This window comes from Bufo bufo, chromosome 7, assembly GCF_905171765.1.
Source record: "Bufo bufo chromosome 7, aBufBuf1.1, whole genome shotgun sequence".
Classification (NCBI taxonomy): Eukaryota; Metazoa; Chordata; class Amphibia; order Anura; family Bufonidae; genus Bufo; species Bufo bufo.
The window spans coordinates 44,680,893-44,696,789 of NC_053395.1; the positions used below are offsets into that span (position 1 = coordinate 44,680,893).

Consider the following 15,897-nt stretch of genomic DNA (forward strand, 5'->3'; position numbering starts at 1 on the left):
CGGCCGCATTGCTTACCCAGTTCCGGCATACTGTAGATTGGCCAGTCGTGGACACTGAGCTGTTCTGTCGGCACTTCGCCGGGCAGAAGTCACCGGCATGCGTCAATTGCGGGTCTTATTCCCATTCAGAAGAATGGTGCACCAATGCCAGCACGCGACTCGACATTCCCATCCCAAAAAACGCCCCGGAGGCATTTCCGTCCAAAACAGGCACGGGGGTGGACAAGTTAGGTCGGCCCATCAGATACTTGGGGAAGTCACAGATATGTAACAATTTTAATGCTGGCAGCTGTTTCTATAATCAGTGCCGCCTTTTGCATCTGTGCGCAAATTGCTACAGGGCACATCCCCGCATTGCTTGCCCACAGAAAGGTCACAACCCCGCATGACTAAGCAGGGTAAACATTGATATGCTTGCGTGTCACCTGGCAGGTCATCCTGACCTAGCTTGGGTCAGTTTTGTAATCAATGGTTGTTCATCAGGGTTTCATACAGGACAGGTCGCCATTCCCCAGGCTTCGTTCGAATGTAGGAACCTCCAATCTGCCTTAAACAACCCCGAGGTAGTGTCATAGCTGATCCAGGCCAAACTAGCCAAGGGATACCTCATCGGTCCATTCACCAAACCCCCGTTTGAAACCTTCAGGATCAACCCCATTGGGGTAGTCACCGGGAAGTTTAATAATAAACAAAGATTGATCTATGACTTGTCAGCGCCCCATTCTTTATCCACACCTAGTCTTAACTCACTCATTCCAGCAGAAGAGTTTACTATGAAATATTCCTCCATAGACGAAGCCATCCAGGTTATTCTGTCCTTAGGTGAACAAGCGTGGCTATCCAAAGCTGACATCACGGATGCCTTCAAACTCCTTCCCATATCACCGCAGTTATGGCAATGGCACGGAGTCAAATGGGAGGGCTGTTATTATTTCGCCAACAAATTAACATTCGGGTCTAGATCCAGTCCATGGCTTTTTGATCAATTCGCCAGGGGCCTACACTGGATCTTGCAGCACAAATTCCACGCTTTCCACGTCATACATTACTTAGACGATTTCCTGTTGATTGAACCCCCTTCACGACCACCGGTAGACCTCAATACTCTGATGCAAGTTTTTAGGGAACTCCACGTACCAGTGGCTGATAACAAAACAGATGGGCCCAGCACTAGGATCACCTTTTTAGGAATCCAGCTAGACACCGCATCTGGTCAGGCCAGTCTACCAGCAGATAAGCTGTCTAGAATAAAAGCGGCGGTGCGCAACTTGTTTCAAGGGGGGATCACGTCCAGGGTCAATCTGCAAAGCGTTCTGGGGGTGCTCAATTTCGCCATGAGGATCATTCCCCAGGGCAGATCGTTCATCTCCAGACTCCTGCGCTTGTTGCCCGAGGCAGCGGATCAGAATTCGATCATTTATCTCGACCACCAGGCCAAGGCTGATCTGGTCATGTGGGATCGGTTTTTGACACACTGGAACGGAGTCTCTTTGTTCATACCCAAGGTCTCCAACAATTCCCCTGTCGTACACACAGACGCTTCATCTTCGGTTGGGTTTGCGGCTATTTATGGGGAGCACTGGATAGCTAACGCTTGGCCGGCAGAGGTATCCTGCATACCAGGGTTTTCAGGGTCATCACCTCTATTCGAGATTTACCCCATAGTCGCTGCAGCGCAGACCTGGGGTAGTCAGTGGTCCAATAAGACGGTATTGATCATATCCGATAACATGGTAGTGGTCGATCTAGTTAACAAAGGGAGATCGGCATCCGCGCAGGTCATGGCCTTCCTAAGGTGCTTCGTGTGGTTGGCGTTACAACATCATTTCACCTATGAAGTCGCGCACATTGCTGGGAAGGCTAATCTGGCCGCCGACGCGCTGTCAAGACTTAACATGCAATCTTTCTTCCAGGTTTCTCCAGACGCAGACCCATGCCCGACTCCAACACCAGCTTACAACCTCCTCCACATGGATTGAGGCAGCACTTGGAAGTGGCTAGGTCACTCATCAATCAGTCCCTCTCCAAAAACACGCAGAGGAATTACAACACGGCCTGGGGACATTTCATCACGTTCAAACGCCTATTTCCACAGGCTCACCTAGATCATGTGTCTTACATCCTAGCATTTATAGCATACTGCCATAAGACTCTTAAATTATCCCACAGCACCATCAAACTATACTTAACTGGCGTCCAGCATGTACCCCGACAGGCCATCGTTATTTTTGGCACACCCCATTAAAGCCATCCTCAAGGGTATTCAATACACTACGGTCAGACCCAAGGCATCACGGGAACCCATCACTGGGGAAATGTTCAAATCCCTGTCGCACATGCTAGATAACGAGCCTTTCGGACACTATACTAGTCTACTCATCAAAACAGCAATGTATCTCAGCTTCTATGGTTTCCTACGCCCAGGCGAGTTCACATGCCCAGGCTCCTCCCCCGGGTACCTCCATAAAGGGACATCTCGTCCAGGTGGGTACCGCTTCCTCACTCACCCTGCCGCATTCCAAGACGGCTCGGCCGGGGGAAACCGTAGAGGTGAGATATTTCCCCACCGGCAATGCCTGGTGCCCGGTAGCGGTCCTACGGGAATGGGCTGACACCATCATTCAGGCCCCGGCCCAATCTCCCCTACTAGCGCTTGGCTCCGTGCCACTCAGCATTCAAGTCTTCCTAAAGCACGTCCGGATCCTCCTCTCCAAGGTAAAGGTAAACCCGCGATCAATCACAGGGCATTCCTTTAGGATAGGCGCAGCATCCGCAGCTTCAAAAAACGGCACCCCGGAGCACATCATAAAGAAACTAGGTCGGTGGCAGTCTTCATGCTATACCAGGTACATTCCCAATCCACGCTCCGAAATGTCTTGTGCTTTTCAGAAGATATTACTGTAAATCTGTAACACGAATCCTTTGTACCATCCGTGTCTCACGCGTCATTTTTGGCCCCCTTTAGGCTTTCCTTACACAAGCAGTTCCGCCACACCCCACTGCAAGGTTAGGGCTCATCATCTGCTAGCCGATCCGATCACAAGTATAGGCGCGGTAGACTCCGCATTTGTGTGAGGGGAGGCGCCAGCAGGACTACAAAAGGTGGGAGCAGCGAGCTCCCGAGTGACGCGGTCTTCAGCTACAGCTCACCCTCCCACCCACAGCCCTCAACTCACACATCCTCCTTTCAAGGTGGCCCCCTTTAGGCTTTCCTTACACAAGCAGTTCCGCCGCACCCCACTGCAAGGTTAGGGCTCATCATCTGCTAGCCGATCCGATCACAAATAGATGGTAATACAGCGCGGTCCTATGCCTCCGCAGGTCAGGTATAGACGGTAATACAGCGTGCTCCTACGTGTCCGCAGGTCAGGTATAGACGGTAATGCAGCACGCTCCTACGTGTCCGCAGGTCAGGTATAGACGGTAATGCAGCACGCTCCTACGTGTCCGCAGGTCAGGTATAGACGGTAATACAGCGCGGTCCTATGTCTCCACAGGTCAGGTATAGACGGTAATACAGCGCGGTCCTATGTCTCCACAGGTCAGGTATAGACGGTGATTAAATTCCAAAGTCGAGTGACTGGCGGTGGTTGACTGCTTGACTCTTCTAGACCGCCCTAGGCGCATTGACCCAGGATTTCTTAGTTTTCGATGAGACATCCGTGTAAATAGATCCTGACATTTCTCTAAGCAGTTTTTACTTTATCAATCCAATTAGGTCCATGCCTGTATATTTATATGTCAGATTACTAAGGAGGCTGCTGGTAATTGTACCCTGAGCAAATAATATATTTCAGCTTATATCACCTATTGTGTGCGGAGCAGCATAATGATTAGAGAGGTAGCTCTGATGCTGTCAAAACTGAAGCACACCGTTATTGTTGCATGTAGCACCTAATTGGGGGTGAATACAATTTTGCAGCCATTTGCTCCGATGCACGTAACATAAAAATAAATGTACTATTATGTGTACACAGCTCCAATGCGTTTGCATGGGTACAGCCTGCAAAACCATCCTGTGTGTAGTCTGATGCTGCAGTTGTGTGTTACCCCTCTACCTCCGCCTCAACTTCTACTATCTGTAGATGGGTGAGAAGAGGGGGACGAAGGATTTGAGTACTACATACCTGTAGTGAGAGGGATTCTGGGTTACATCATCCAGGTGAACTAACTGTACAGAGCCAGCATTTCGGCTGAACATATGTGTTGTCCCTGCAGAAGCGATTAGTCAGGCTACTTTCACATATGCGTTTTGGTATTCCGTTTTTGAGATCCAGCAGAGAATCTCAAAACCCGGCCAAAACATTTCCGTATAGTCCCCATGCATTCTGAAGGGAAATAGATCCGTTCAGGATGCATCAGGATGTCTTCCGTTCCGGCAGCATTCTGTTATGTGACCGGACACAGCTGCAAGCTGCGGTTTTGTGTCCGATCATCCCAATGGAACAAACTGGATCAATGGTGACATAGAATCCTAAAAAAACAGATCCGTCACACATTGACTTCCAATGTATTTAGTAAGGGATCCAGTTTGTTCCATTTTGATTTCACACAATCCCATCCTAACGGAACGGATGCATCCTGATGTAGAATCAAAACGGATCCGTTTTGGTCAGGTTTTGAGATCCTCTGCTGGATCTTAAAACCTGAAACCAAAACGCATATGTGAAAGTAGCCCTAGAAAGAGACATGGCAGAAGGGAAGACTGGTGAAAAATGCCAGATACAATTCATATAACGGCCGAATATAGTGTCATTCCTCATGTACACACACAAGAGCGTATCCTGAAAAGTCACCTGGTACCCCGTTATTGATCAGTTTATTATTTTCCCTGAGCTACCGGTGCACCAAATTTATCAAAAGTCACACAATGTTTGTTGAATTTGGAGCCACAGATTCTGCTTCACAATGTCCTATTGGAGTGATTTTGCAACTTTTATTTTATAAAAGTTCCAGTTATAAATCTGGTACAATTACAATACTTACCACACCCACTTTTAAATAACTTTTCAAAAGTGTTCAGAGTGGTGTAAAACTACAAAAAGTGTCAAATCTCAGCACAAAATGGCACTTATGCCAAAATGTGACTTTTCAATGCCAGAAAACTGGCGTTCAAACTTGGTACAGTTGTGTTCAAAATAATAGCAGTGTGTTTAAAAAAGTGAATAAAGCTCAAAATCCTTCTAATAGCTTTTATTTGGACTACATTCCACAGTTCTTCTCTATTTCTTGGTTTTGTCTCAGAAACTGAATTTTTGATGTCACCCCACAAGTTTTCTATTGGATTAAGATCCGGTGATTGGGCTGGCCACTCCATAACGTCAATCTTGTTGGTCTGGAACCAAGATGTTGCACGTTTACTGGTGTGTTTGGGGTTGTCTTGTTGGAACACCCATTTCAAGGGCATTTCCTCTTCAGCATAAGGAAGCATGACCTCTTCAAGTATTCTGATGTATTCAAACTGATCCATGACCCCTGGTATGCGATAAATAGGCCCAACACCTTAGGCCCCCTGCACACGAACGTGTGCTTCCCGTTGCCGTATTGCGGACCGCATTTGCGGATCCGCAATACACAGGTGCCGTTCCGCGGGCATTCCGCATCACGGATGCGGACTCATTCACTTGAATGGGTCCACAAATCCGGAGATGCAGAATGGTGCGGAACGGAAGCACGGAATGGAAGCACTACGGAGTGCTTCCGTGGGGTTTCGTCTCATACTTCCGTTCCGCAAAAAGATAGAACATGTCCTATCTTTTTGCGGAATGGCCGGATCGCGGACCCATTAAAGTGAATGGGTACGCAATCCGCTGCTGCTGTGTTCGTGCATTGCGGCCCGCATTTTGTGGGCCGCAGCACGACCACAGGGTGCACACGTTCGTGTGCAGGGGGCCTTAGTATGAGAAACATCCCCATATCATGATGCTTGCGCCACCATGCTTCACTGTCTTCACAGTGTACTGTGGTTTGAATTCAGTGTTTGGGGGTCGTCTGACAAACTGTCTCCGGCCACTAGACCCAAAAAGAACAATCTTACTTTCCCTGACTCATCTCAGGTTAATTTGCATATGTATCAAATCGTTTTTTTTTACACAATAAAAGCAGACAGAGCTATGGGGACTGGGTATTGCGGATGTGCTAGCGGCCATCTAGCAACCCATGTCCTCAGCTCTATACACAAAATCCCGGTGAGAGGTTCCCTTTAAGGCCAGTCAATGTGCTCTTTGGAAAATTGTAACCTCTTCTATCCATTCGAATTGTAGTTTTTCGCTTTCTTCTACATCTTTCAGGTTTTGGTTGCCATTTTAAAGCATTTGTGATCATTTTAACTGAGCAGCCTATCATTTTCTGCACTTCTTTATATGTTTTCCCCTCTCTAATCAACTTTTTAATCAAGGTACGCTGTTCTTCTGAACAATGTCTGGAACGACCCATTTTCCTTCGAATTTCAGAGAGAAATGCACTGTAACCAGCATGTACAACATTTGCTGCCTTCCTTCCTTAAATAAGGGCAATAATTGCCACCTGTTTTTCAAAGCATGAATGACCTCACTCATTGAACTCCACACTGCTTTTATTTTGAACATGCCCCTTTCAATAAGTGATTGAATTACAGAGAATCAGCAGCATGCATGTCATGACTGTTGGGTTTCTATTACTCTACTACACTTGCTAGTAAAATATTTATCCAAAACTGGCTATAAATACCATGGCGGTCATTTAATAAGCTGAAATACATCTAAATTAGACGTATTTCAGGCGCAGATGTTAGCGCAACGGTTAGTCTCCCCGCTGACGCAAGGTCTAAAATTGTGGGTGTGGCGTGGAAGGGTCGGCAGGCTTGTCTCATTGACCATTTTCTACGCCTGTTTTAGGTGTAGAAAATGGTCTAAATGTAAGACAGCAAGGAAGCTGCCTTACATTTAGAAATGGCGCTGGATTCGCCAAAGTTATGGAGAGGCCGTCGCCTCTTCATAACTTCGGCGGAACCACCACCAGCTTAGGACTTTATTAAGACTGGCGTCTAGAATGCTAGTCTTAATAAATGTGCCCCCATATCTCTATTTAATGTCCTGTCTGGCTTCCATCAGTACACTTTCAGTGAGTGCTGACAAAGTAGGTGCCATCTGTATGCCTGGCACTACCTATCTAGCCGCCAGGAGATGCAGGAGCTTACAGCCGGCTGTCCTGCATCTCCCGGTGACTCGTTAGCGCACAAGGTATACAAACTGCATATAAACTGTCTGCGATCACCGCTGACAGTGTACCGATGTAAGCCAGACAAGGCTATATATGTATACACTTGAGAAAGATCCTGCAGAGGATTGAAACGTTGTACGGTGATGGGTGAATAAACTACACAGTTTTCTTCACTGAGATCTCTGGAGTGCCATGGATTTCATACTGCTGTTTATTGTTCCTTGGTCAAGGTTGTATAAGCTGGCACCCACATACACATTGATATATATACAGTACAGACCAAAAGTTTGGACACACCTTCTCATTCAAAGAGTTTTCTTTATTTTCATGACTATGAAAATTGTAGATTCACACTGAAGGCATCAAAACTATGAATTAACACATGTGGAATTATATACATAACAAACAAGTGTGAAACAACTGAAAATATGTCATATTCTAGGTTCTTCAAAGTAGCCACCTTTTGCTTTGATTACTGCTTTGCACACTCTTGGCATTCTCTTGATGAGCTTCAAGAGGTAGTCCCCTGAAATGGTTTTCACTTCACAGGTGTGCCCTGTCAGGTTTAATAAGTGGGATTTCTTGCCTTATAAATGGGGTTGGGACCATCAGTTGCGTTGAGGAGAAGTCAGGTGGATACACAGCTGATAGTCCTACTGAATAGACTGTTAGAATTTGTATTATGGCAAGAAAAAAGCAGCTAAGTAAAGAAAAACGAGTGGCCATCATTACTTTAAGAAATGAAGGTCAGTCAGTCAGCCGAAAAATTGGGAAAACTTTGAAAGTAAGGGCTATTTGACCATGAAGGAGAGTGATGGGGTGCTGCGCCAGATGACCTGGCCTCCACAGTCACCGGACCTGAACCCAATCGAGATGGTTTGGGGTGAGCTAGACCGCAGAGTGAAGGCAAAAGGGCCAACAAGTGCTAAGCATCTCTGGGAACTCCTTCAAGACTGTTGGAAGACCATTTCAGGGGACTACCTCTTGAAGCTCATCAAGAGAATGCCAAGAGTGTGCAAAGCAGTAATCAAAGCAAAAGGTGGCTACTTTGAAGAACCTAGAATATGACATATTTTCAGTTGTTTCACACTTGTTTGTTATGTATATAATTCCACATGTGTTAATTCATAGTTTTGATGCCTTCATAGTTATGAATATAAAGAAAACTCTTTGAATGAGAAGGTGTGTCCAAACTTTTGGTCTGTACTGTATATATATACACACAGTTGCAAGAAAAAGTATGTGAACCCTTTGGAATGATATGGATTTCTGCACAAATTGGTCATAAAATTTGATCTGAACTTCATCTAAGTCACAACAATAGACAATCACAGTCTGCTTAAACTAATAACACACAAAGAAATAAATGTTACCATGTTTTTATTGAACACACCATGTAAACATTCACAGTGCAGGTGGGAAATGTATGTGAACCCTTGGATTTAATAACTGGTTGAACCTCCTTTGGCAGCAATAATTTCAACCAAACATTTCCTGTAGTTGCAGATCAGACGTGCACAACGGTCAGGAGTAATTCTTGATCATTCCTCTTTACAGAACTGTTTCAGTTCAGCAATATTCTTGGGATGTCTGGTGTGAATCGCTTTCTTGAGGTCATGCCACAGCATCTCAATCGGGTTGAGGTCAGGACTCTGACTGGGCCACTCCAGAAGGCGTATTTTCTTCTGTTTAAGCCATTCTGTTGTTGATTTACTTCTATGCTTTAGGTCGTTGTCCTGTTGCAACACCCATCTTCTGTTGAGCTTCAGCTGGTGGACAGATGGCCTTAAGTTCTCCTGCAAAATGTCTTGATAAACATGGGAATTCATTTTTCCTTCGATGATAGCAATCCGTCCAGGCCCTGACGCAGCAGAGCAGCCCCAAACCATGATGCCCCCACCACCATACTTCACAGTTGGGATGAGGTTTTGATGTTGGTGTGCTGTGCCTCTTCTTCTCCACACATAGTGTTGTGTGTTTCTTCCAAACAACTCAACTTTGGTTTCATCTGTCCACAGAATATTTAGCCAGTACTGCTGTGGAACATCCAGGTGCTCTTGTGCAAACTGTAAATGTGCAGCAATGTTTTTTTGGACAGCAGTGGCTTCCTCTGTGGTATCCTCCCATGAAATCCATTCTTGTTTAGTGTTTTACGTATCGTAGATTCGCTAACAGGGATGTTAGCATATGCCAGAGACTTTTGTAAGTCTTTATCTGACACTCTAGGATTCTTCTTCACCTCATTGAGCAGTCTGCGCTGTGCTCTTGCAGTCCTCTTTACAGGACGACCACTCCTAGGGAGAGTAGCAGCAGTGCTGAACTTTCTCCATTTATAGACAATTTGTCTTACCGTGGACTGATGAACAGCAAGGCTTTTGGAGATACTTTTATAACCCTTTCCAGCTTTATCCAAGTCAACAATTCTTAATCGTAGGTCCTCTGAGAGCTCTTTTGTGCGAGGCATCATTCACATCAGGCAATGCTTCTTGTGAAAAGCAAACCCAGAACTGGTGTGTGTTTTTTATAGGGCAGGGCAGCTGTAACCAACACCTCCAATCTCATCTCATTGATTGGACTCCAGTTGGCTGACATCTCACTCCAATTAACTCTTGGAGATGTCATTAGTCTAGGGGTTCACATACTTTTTCCACCTGCACTGTGAATGCTTACATGGTGTGTTCAATAAAAACATGGTAACATTTAATTCTTTGTGTGTTATTAGTTTAAGCAGACTGTGATTGTCTATTGTTGTGACTTAGATGAAGATCAGATCACATTTTATGACCAATTTGTGCAGAAATCCATATCATTCCAAAGGGTTCACATACTTTTTCTTGCAACAGTATATATAGTATTTATGGCCAGTTTTAGCTATATATTACGGAGGCAGTGAAGGCAGCAGCAATGAGCCATGAGCATCTGTACGGCCACAGTGAAAATAGGATCTCCATGGCAACTCTCAAAAAACAATTTCAAAGGCTAAATAAATTTTAAAAAAGTACCAGTATATTGCAAAAATCATTAGTATCGCTTGTCCTCCACATTTAACAAAAAAAATATTTTCAAATTAAATGACTGCTGCATTTTTTAATGCAGCATGTGGATGAGAATTGTGAAATTTTCATCCACTTTGCTGGTAATGTACAACGCTAAATAACATAACAAAAACAAAGACAGGTGCACTCTGCGGTCTTACTAACCCTCGTACTTGTGTAAAATTGAGAATTAGCCAACATATCCTGCTTGGAGGACATGTTAGGGTTAGTAAGACCGCAGAGTGCACCTGTCTTTGTTTTTGTTATGTTATTTTGACTGCTTATCACATTCACACAATTGCTATCCTGTGTAGGATGTCCATTGTGGTACTTGTGGTCCGCTGCAGGCATCCTCCATTGTATGCATTTTTGCTGGGGATTGCCATTAGCAACGGACCACAAGTGCAGGATCTGCCCCCCCCCCCCCCCCCCCCGGTATAGATGCACTACTGCATATGGGGTTGAGCACTTCCTGATTTTTAATACCACGCCAATTTGTAGTTTGTATAATGTACAACGCTGCAGATATGCCGCACGAAAATCCTCAGCTAATCAGTCCTGTGTTAACCCAGCCATTTATTGCACAGATTTCCATAGCATAATAAAATCTATTTAATCTTTCTGCATTCAGAGACTTTGCATAGTGCAAGTGCAGATCGCGTGTGGTGTATCCTGTAATAGAACGGAGATTGTGCAAAGCAACGATGAATAAATTTGACATTATTCCGCCCAGGAGCTAATCATCCAGCTGGCATAGGGCGGCCACCCCTCGGTTTATCCAGTGCTTCTCAGACATGTCAGTGGGCAGCTCGATGGAGAGGACGTAGTTGGTGGAATGTCCTGTTGTGGACAGCGTTCCTCGTCTTGCGCTGGTTTTGTACACAGGACAAAAGTATGAGTTCTGGGGGACGAACTTGGAACTTTCTCCTGGCTTCAGCCATATAATGGGTATAGAATCATAGAGAATTTTAGGAAGAGATTCTCCTAATTGCATTTTCTGTCTATCCCACCGAGCTCCTTCCAGGAAAAGTCCTTTAATATAAGCGCCATCTTCTGGAGGCTTGTCTATTGTGTTCTCATGAGAGGTCACCTAAAATGAAAGATTGGGAATCATAGTGCAATGAAAATGTAATAGATTGTAAAAGTTCTTGTGTCCACTTGCTACAGCTAATCTGGGGCTGTCTCTAAACAGTATCAGTCTTCTTCCCCCTCTGGCAGCTGTAAATATGGTTCCTTCTTACTTCCAGCTCATCGAAAATGCACATAGCTATACATTTTGAGCACTTGCTATGTAAATAAATATAACATTTCACTGGATCCATTTTTATTGCTACATTTTTCATTTTGTTTAGGATCTGTGTCGTGAATATGATATTTACTTATAGGGAAACCCTATTAAAGGAGTTGTCTGAGATTAGTTTTAGATTTCAAGAAAAAAAACATCCCTCTTGTTTGGTATTGCAGCTTAGCCCTATTCAAGAGAATGCAGCTATGCTGCAACGCTAGTTACAACCCAAGGACAAGAGTGGGGCTGATTCAGGAAAAATATGCAAACCCTTTTTTCTTATCTTAGACAACCCCTTTAAGAACCTCTGAAACTCCTGGAACTGCAAATGGGGTGGAAGGAGTAACACAGGGCAACGGGGCAGAGCAAGAAAAAGGTAAGAAACTAATTAATAGTGTCAGTAATCACCAAGATGCAACATCCGGTGACAACTAATTTCTCTGTACTGGATTAGGATTTTCCCAGCCACATTCAACCCTGTAGCAGATATCAGCCTTAGGCCTCTTGCACACGACCGTATGGCTTTTTACATTATTTTGCGGTCCGCAAAAAACGGATCCACAAAAAATACAGATGACGTCCTTGTGCATTCCGTTTTTTGCGGAACGGCTGGCCCCTAGTAGAACAGTACTATCCTTGTCCATTATGCGGACAATAATATGACTTTGAACAGAACGATAAAACAGAAACGGAAGGCATACGGAGTACCTTCCATTTTTTGTGTGTATCCATTGAAATGAATGGTTCCGTATACAGTCCGTATACGGAACGAAAAAAAAAACAGAACGTAAACGGAAAAAACGTTCGTGGGCAAGAGGCCTTAGGGTCCGATCACACAGAGTTTTGGAGCATTTTCTGATTCGGAGTCAAAAAAAGGACTCCTAAAAGCTTTCAATTATTTCAATGGGAAGCAGCACTTGCTTTTTGGCGTGGTTCATACTGCAACAGAAAAAAAGGAGCAGCATGCCCTATACCTGCAGAATCTGCTTGAAAGATATGAATGGAAAATGCAGTTTTGGAATGAAATATACGCCCAAAATTGGTTTAAAAAACTGCGTCAAAAAAGGAATAAAAAAAAAACGCACCAAACTCGTCAAAAAACAAGCCTGAAAAACACTGATTTTGAAAGCCACATTTTCAACATTTGTTGTGAATGTAACCTTAATGCCAAGACATTTTCTTACCTCAAATTCAAATCCGATGTGATCTATGGGAATGGTGTACTTTCTTGCATAATTCTGGGAGACGCCTGTCAGGAATGACTGAGTAAAATAAAATCCTGAAACCCAGAACACCTTGGGCGGCCCGTTGTCTATCCAGTCCTGTGAGGAGTACACATCCCATTAGTGTCCAGATTAGTATGGATTCAATTAAAGCCAAATCATAAAGATAATTTTAACACCGTGATACGTAGGGTGCCTCCATCACTGACTAACCATCCAACGGCAGATCTATCCGTGAACGTAGGCCCCATTATGGCAGTACAGCACCAGTTACAGCAATGGGAGATATAATGAAAAGGGCCTAATTAAGAAGAATTGCAAATCTGGTCCCAACATGGCGGCCTTGATTTTACAATATATGGGTCTCAATTACTATCTTGTAGTTGTAATGTTTCATAGTAACATAGGGGGTCATGTATTATGTCTTACATTTTGAAGCGGTGGTGGATACACTAAAGTTATAGAGAGGCAGGCACCTCTTCATAACGCCGGCGGATCCACCGCTAGCTAAAACGTCGGTCTTAATAAATGTGCCCCATAGCTTGGTGGTAGTTGGGAGCCAATGATACAAATTCCGGTGCTGTCTACGATAGAGAAGACCTCTTTTCCATTGAGATGAGTGAGGATTATAGGGGTTGGGATGCCACCGTTGAGACTGTGGCAAGATGAAAGGGAAAGATTTTGTTATATCTGCTTATCCACGTAAGTGGGGTATGTCCAATGTAGGGTTGTCACGATACCAAAAGTTTGATTCGATTTCGATACCATAAAAAAGTATTGCGATACTCGATACCATTCGATACCACACGAAAAAAATAAAACACCAAAAAAGCCTCGTGCATTCTGCATTTTATGGAAAGTCCGGCCCATAATAGAACAGTCCTATCCTATTTACCTATCTGCAAATCGCGCAGTTTTTCTAATTTATTTTTCTGTTACGGCGTTCACCGCATAGGAGATATTTTTTTATATTTTAATAGTTTGGACTTTTCGGACAGAGCGATATGTAATATGTTTATTTATTTATTGTTTATATATAAAATTGGGAAAGGGAGTGATTTATACTTAATATTTTTTTTTTTTTTTTTTTACTTTTTATTTAATAACTATTTCCCCCCTTAGGGGCTAGAACCTGGGATCTTTTGATCCGTTGTTCTATTCACTCTAATAGAGCTCTATTAGGGTGAATAGGACTTTGCACTCTCCCTGCTGCCCTGTGCATAGTACACACAGCAGCAGAGAGATTACCATGGCAACCAGGGCTTTAGTAGTGTCCTGGCTGCCATGGTAACCGATCGGAGCCCCGCGATTACACTGCTGGGGCTCCGATAGGAACTGCCATTGCCACTAATGAGGAGGAGGGGGGACCCTGTGGCCACTGCCACCAATGACTTTAATACTGGGGGGGGGGGGGAACCTTGCTCTGCACCACCAATGTTTTTAATACTGGGGTTGTGGGGGGGGGGGGGGGGTGGACTGCACCACCAATGAAGATAACAAACCCATTAATACAAATACAGGAGGTGGGTGCCGGCTGCAGAATCACATAGCTGGCACCCGGCCTCTATGACAGGGGGGTTAATTGCCGTGGATCGCAGCGCCCTGTCATAGAGGCCGGGTGCCAGCTATGTGATTCTACAGCCGGCACCCGCCTCCTGTATTTGTACTAATGAGTGCTACACAGAGCGGCGCCCAGAGATGTCCCAGCACTTACTATTATTCCTGGGCGCCGCTTTGTTCACCCGCTATGCGCCTGTGCCCCATTACCGTCTCCTGCAGTCCTGCTCCATATGCTAATTACTATCTGAGCAATGGGAAGGAGACAGCAGCTTCTCTAGTGGGCGTTCCTTCTCACTGGCTGTAGCGCAGGGAGAAGGAACGCCCACTAGAGAAGCTGCTGTCTCCCTCCCCCCCTCAACCCCCCCCAGTATTATAATCATTGGTGGCAGTGACCACAGGGTCCCCTCCCCTCCTCCTCATTGGTGGCAGTGGCAGCTTCTGATCGGAGCCCCAGCAGTGTAATCCTGGGGCTCCGATCGGTTACCATGGCAGCCAGGATGCTACTGAAGCCCTGGTTGCCATGGTAATCTCTCTGCTGCTGTGTGTACTATGCACAGAGCAGCAGGGAGAGTGTGAAGTCCTATTCACCCTAATAGAGCTCTATTAGGGTGAATAGACAAGGGATTAGAAGATCCCAGGATAGTTATTAAATACACTGTAAAAAAAAAAGTTTAAAAAAACACACCAAAATATTAAGTATAAAACACCCCCTTTCCCAATTTTACATATAAAATATATAAACAATAAATAAATAAACATCGCCACGTCCGAAAAGTCGAAACTATTAAAATATTTTTAAAAATCTGCGCGATTCGCCATTTTTTAAAATGCGGAATGCACGTGGCTTTTTTGTTTTATTTTTTTTGCGTGGTATCGAATGGTATCGAGTATCGCAATACTTTTTTATGGTATCGAAACCAAATCAAAATTTTGGTATTGCAGCAACTCTACTTCTAACATTAGGTCATAAATAAATAAAAAAAATCTGGTTGTTAAGTTCCCAACTGGATGCATCTGTAAGGGCTTAATTTTTATAAACATGAAGAAAATATGTATTCAGTATCGAACTGTACCACAAGAGGGCAGCACCTGTCTATAACGTCCCACATGTCTGTGTTACTACTATAGATTCAATGTCTTGTTGGACCAAGTCGCTCATTTTCTAGAGTATAGATGTATACAATTTTTTATAAAAACATGAAAATGTGTGCAAAATGTATTTCATGACTTCAGTACATCCTCAGAAGATTGCATTGTGCAATCATCTGTCCATTATGTAAGTACCTGTGTGTGTAGTTCCTGACTAAACTAATATGACCGTCACCTAATTGCAATTATGATCCTGAGCACAGGCTTGGAGTGAATCCTGCTCAACTGCCGCTCCCATTCATGTGGGGGGCACACAGAATCCCCCCACCGATCAGACACTCATCCCCTATCCTGTGGGCAGATGAAGTTTAATTCTTGGAACAATCACTTTAAATGATAAAGGTTTGGCTGCCTGTAGCCACCACTGGGGGGCGCTTACTGCTTTATTATTGAGTTCAATGTAGGAACAGTATAAGTAAGCTCCTAAGCTCCCTCTACTGGTAGC

At 44.4% G+C, this 15,897-nt stretch overlaps 1 protein-coding gene across 1 annotated transcript in view; it reads right to left on the reverse strand.

Annotated features, from left to right (window-relative positions):
• Window positions 1–10,782: 10,782 nt before the first annotated feature.
• DNAH3 (dynein axonemal heavy chain 3) overlaps window positions 10,783–15,897 on the reverse strand; it is a 348,463-nt gene continuing 343,348 nt past the window's right edge. Inside the window, 2 exon segments of the mRNA XM_040440318.1 lie at window positions 10,783–11,325; window positions 12,705–12,842. Of these exon segments, the coding sequence (XP_040296252.1) occupies window positions 10,972–11,325; window positions 12,705–12,842 (492 nt within the window). The 3' untranslated portion in view covers window positions 10,783–10,971.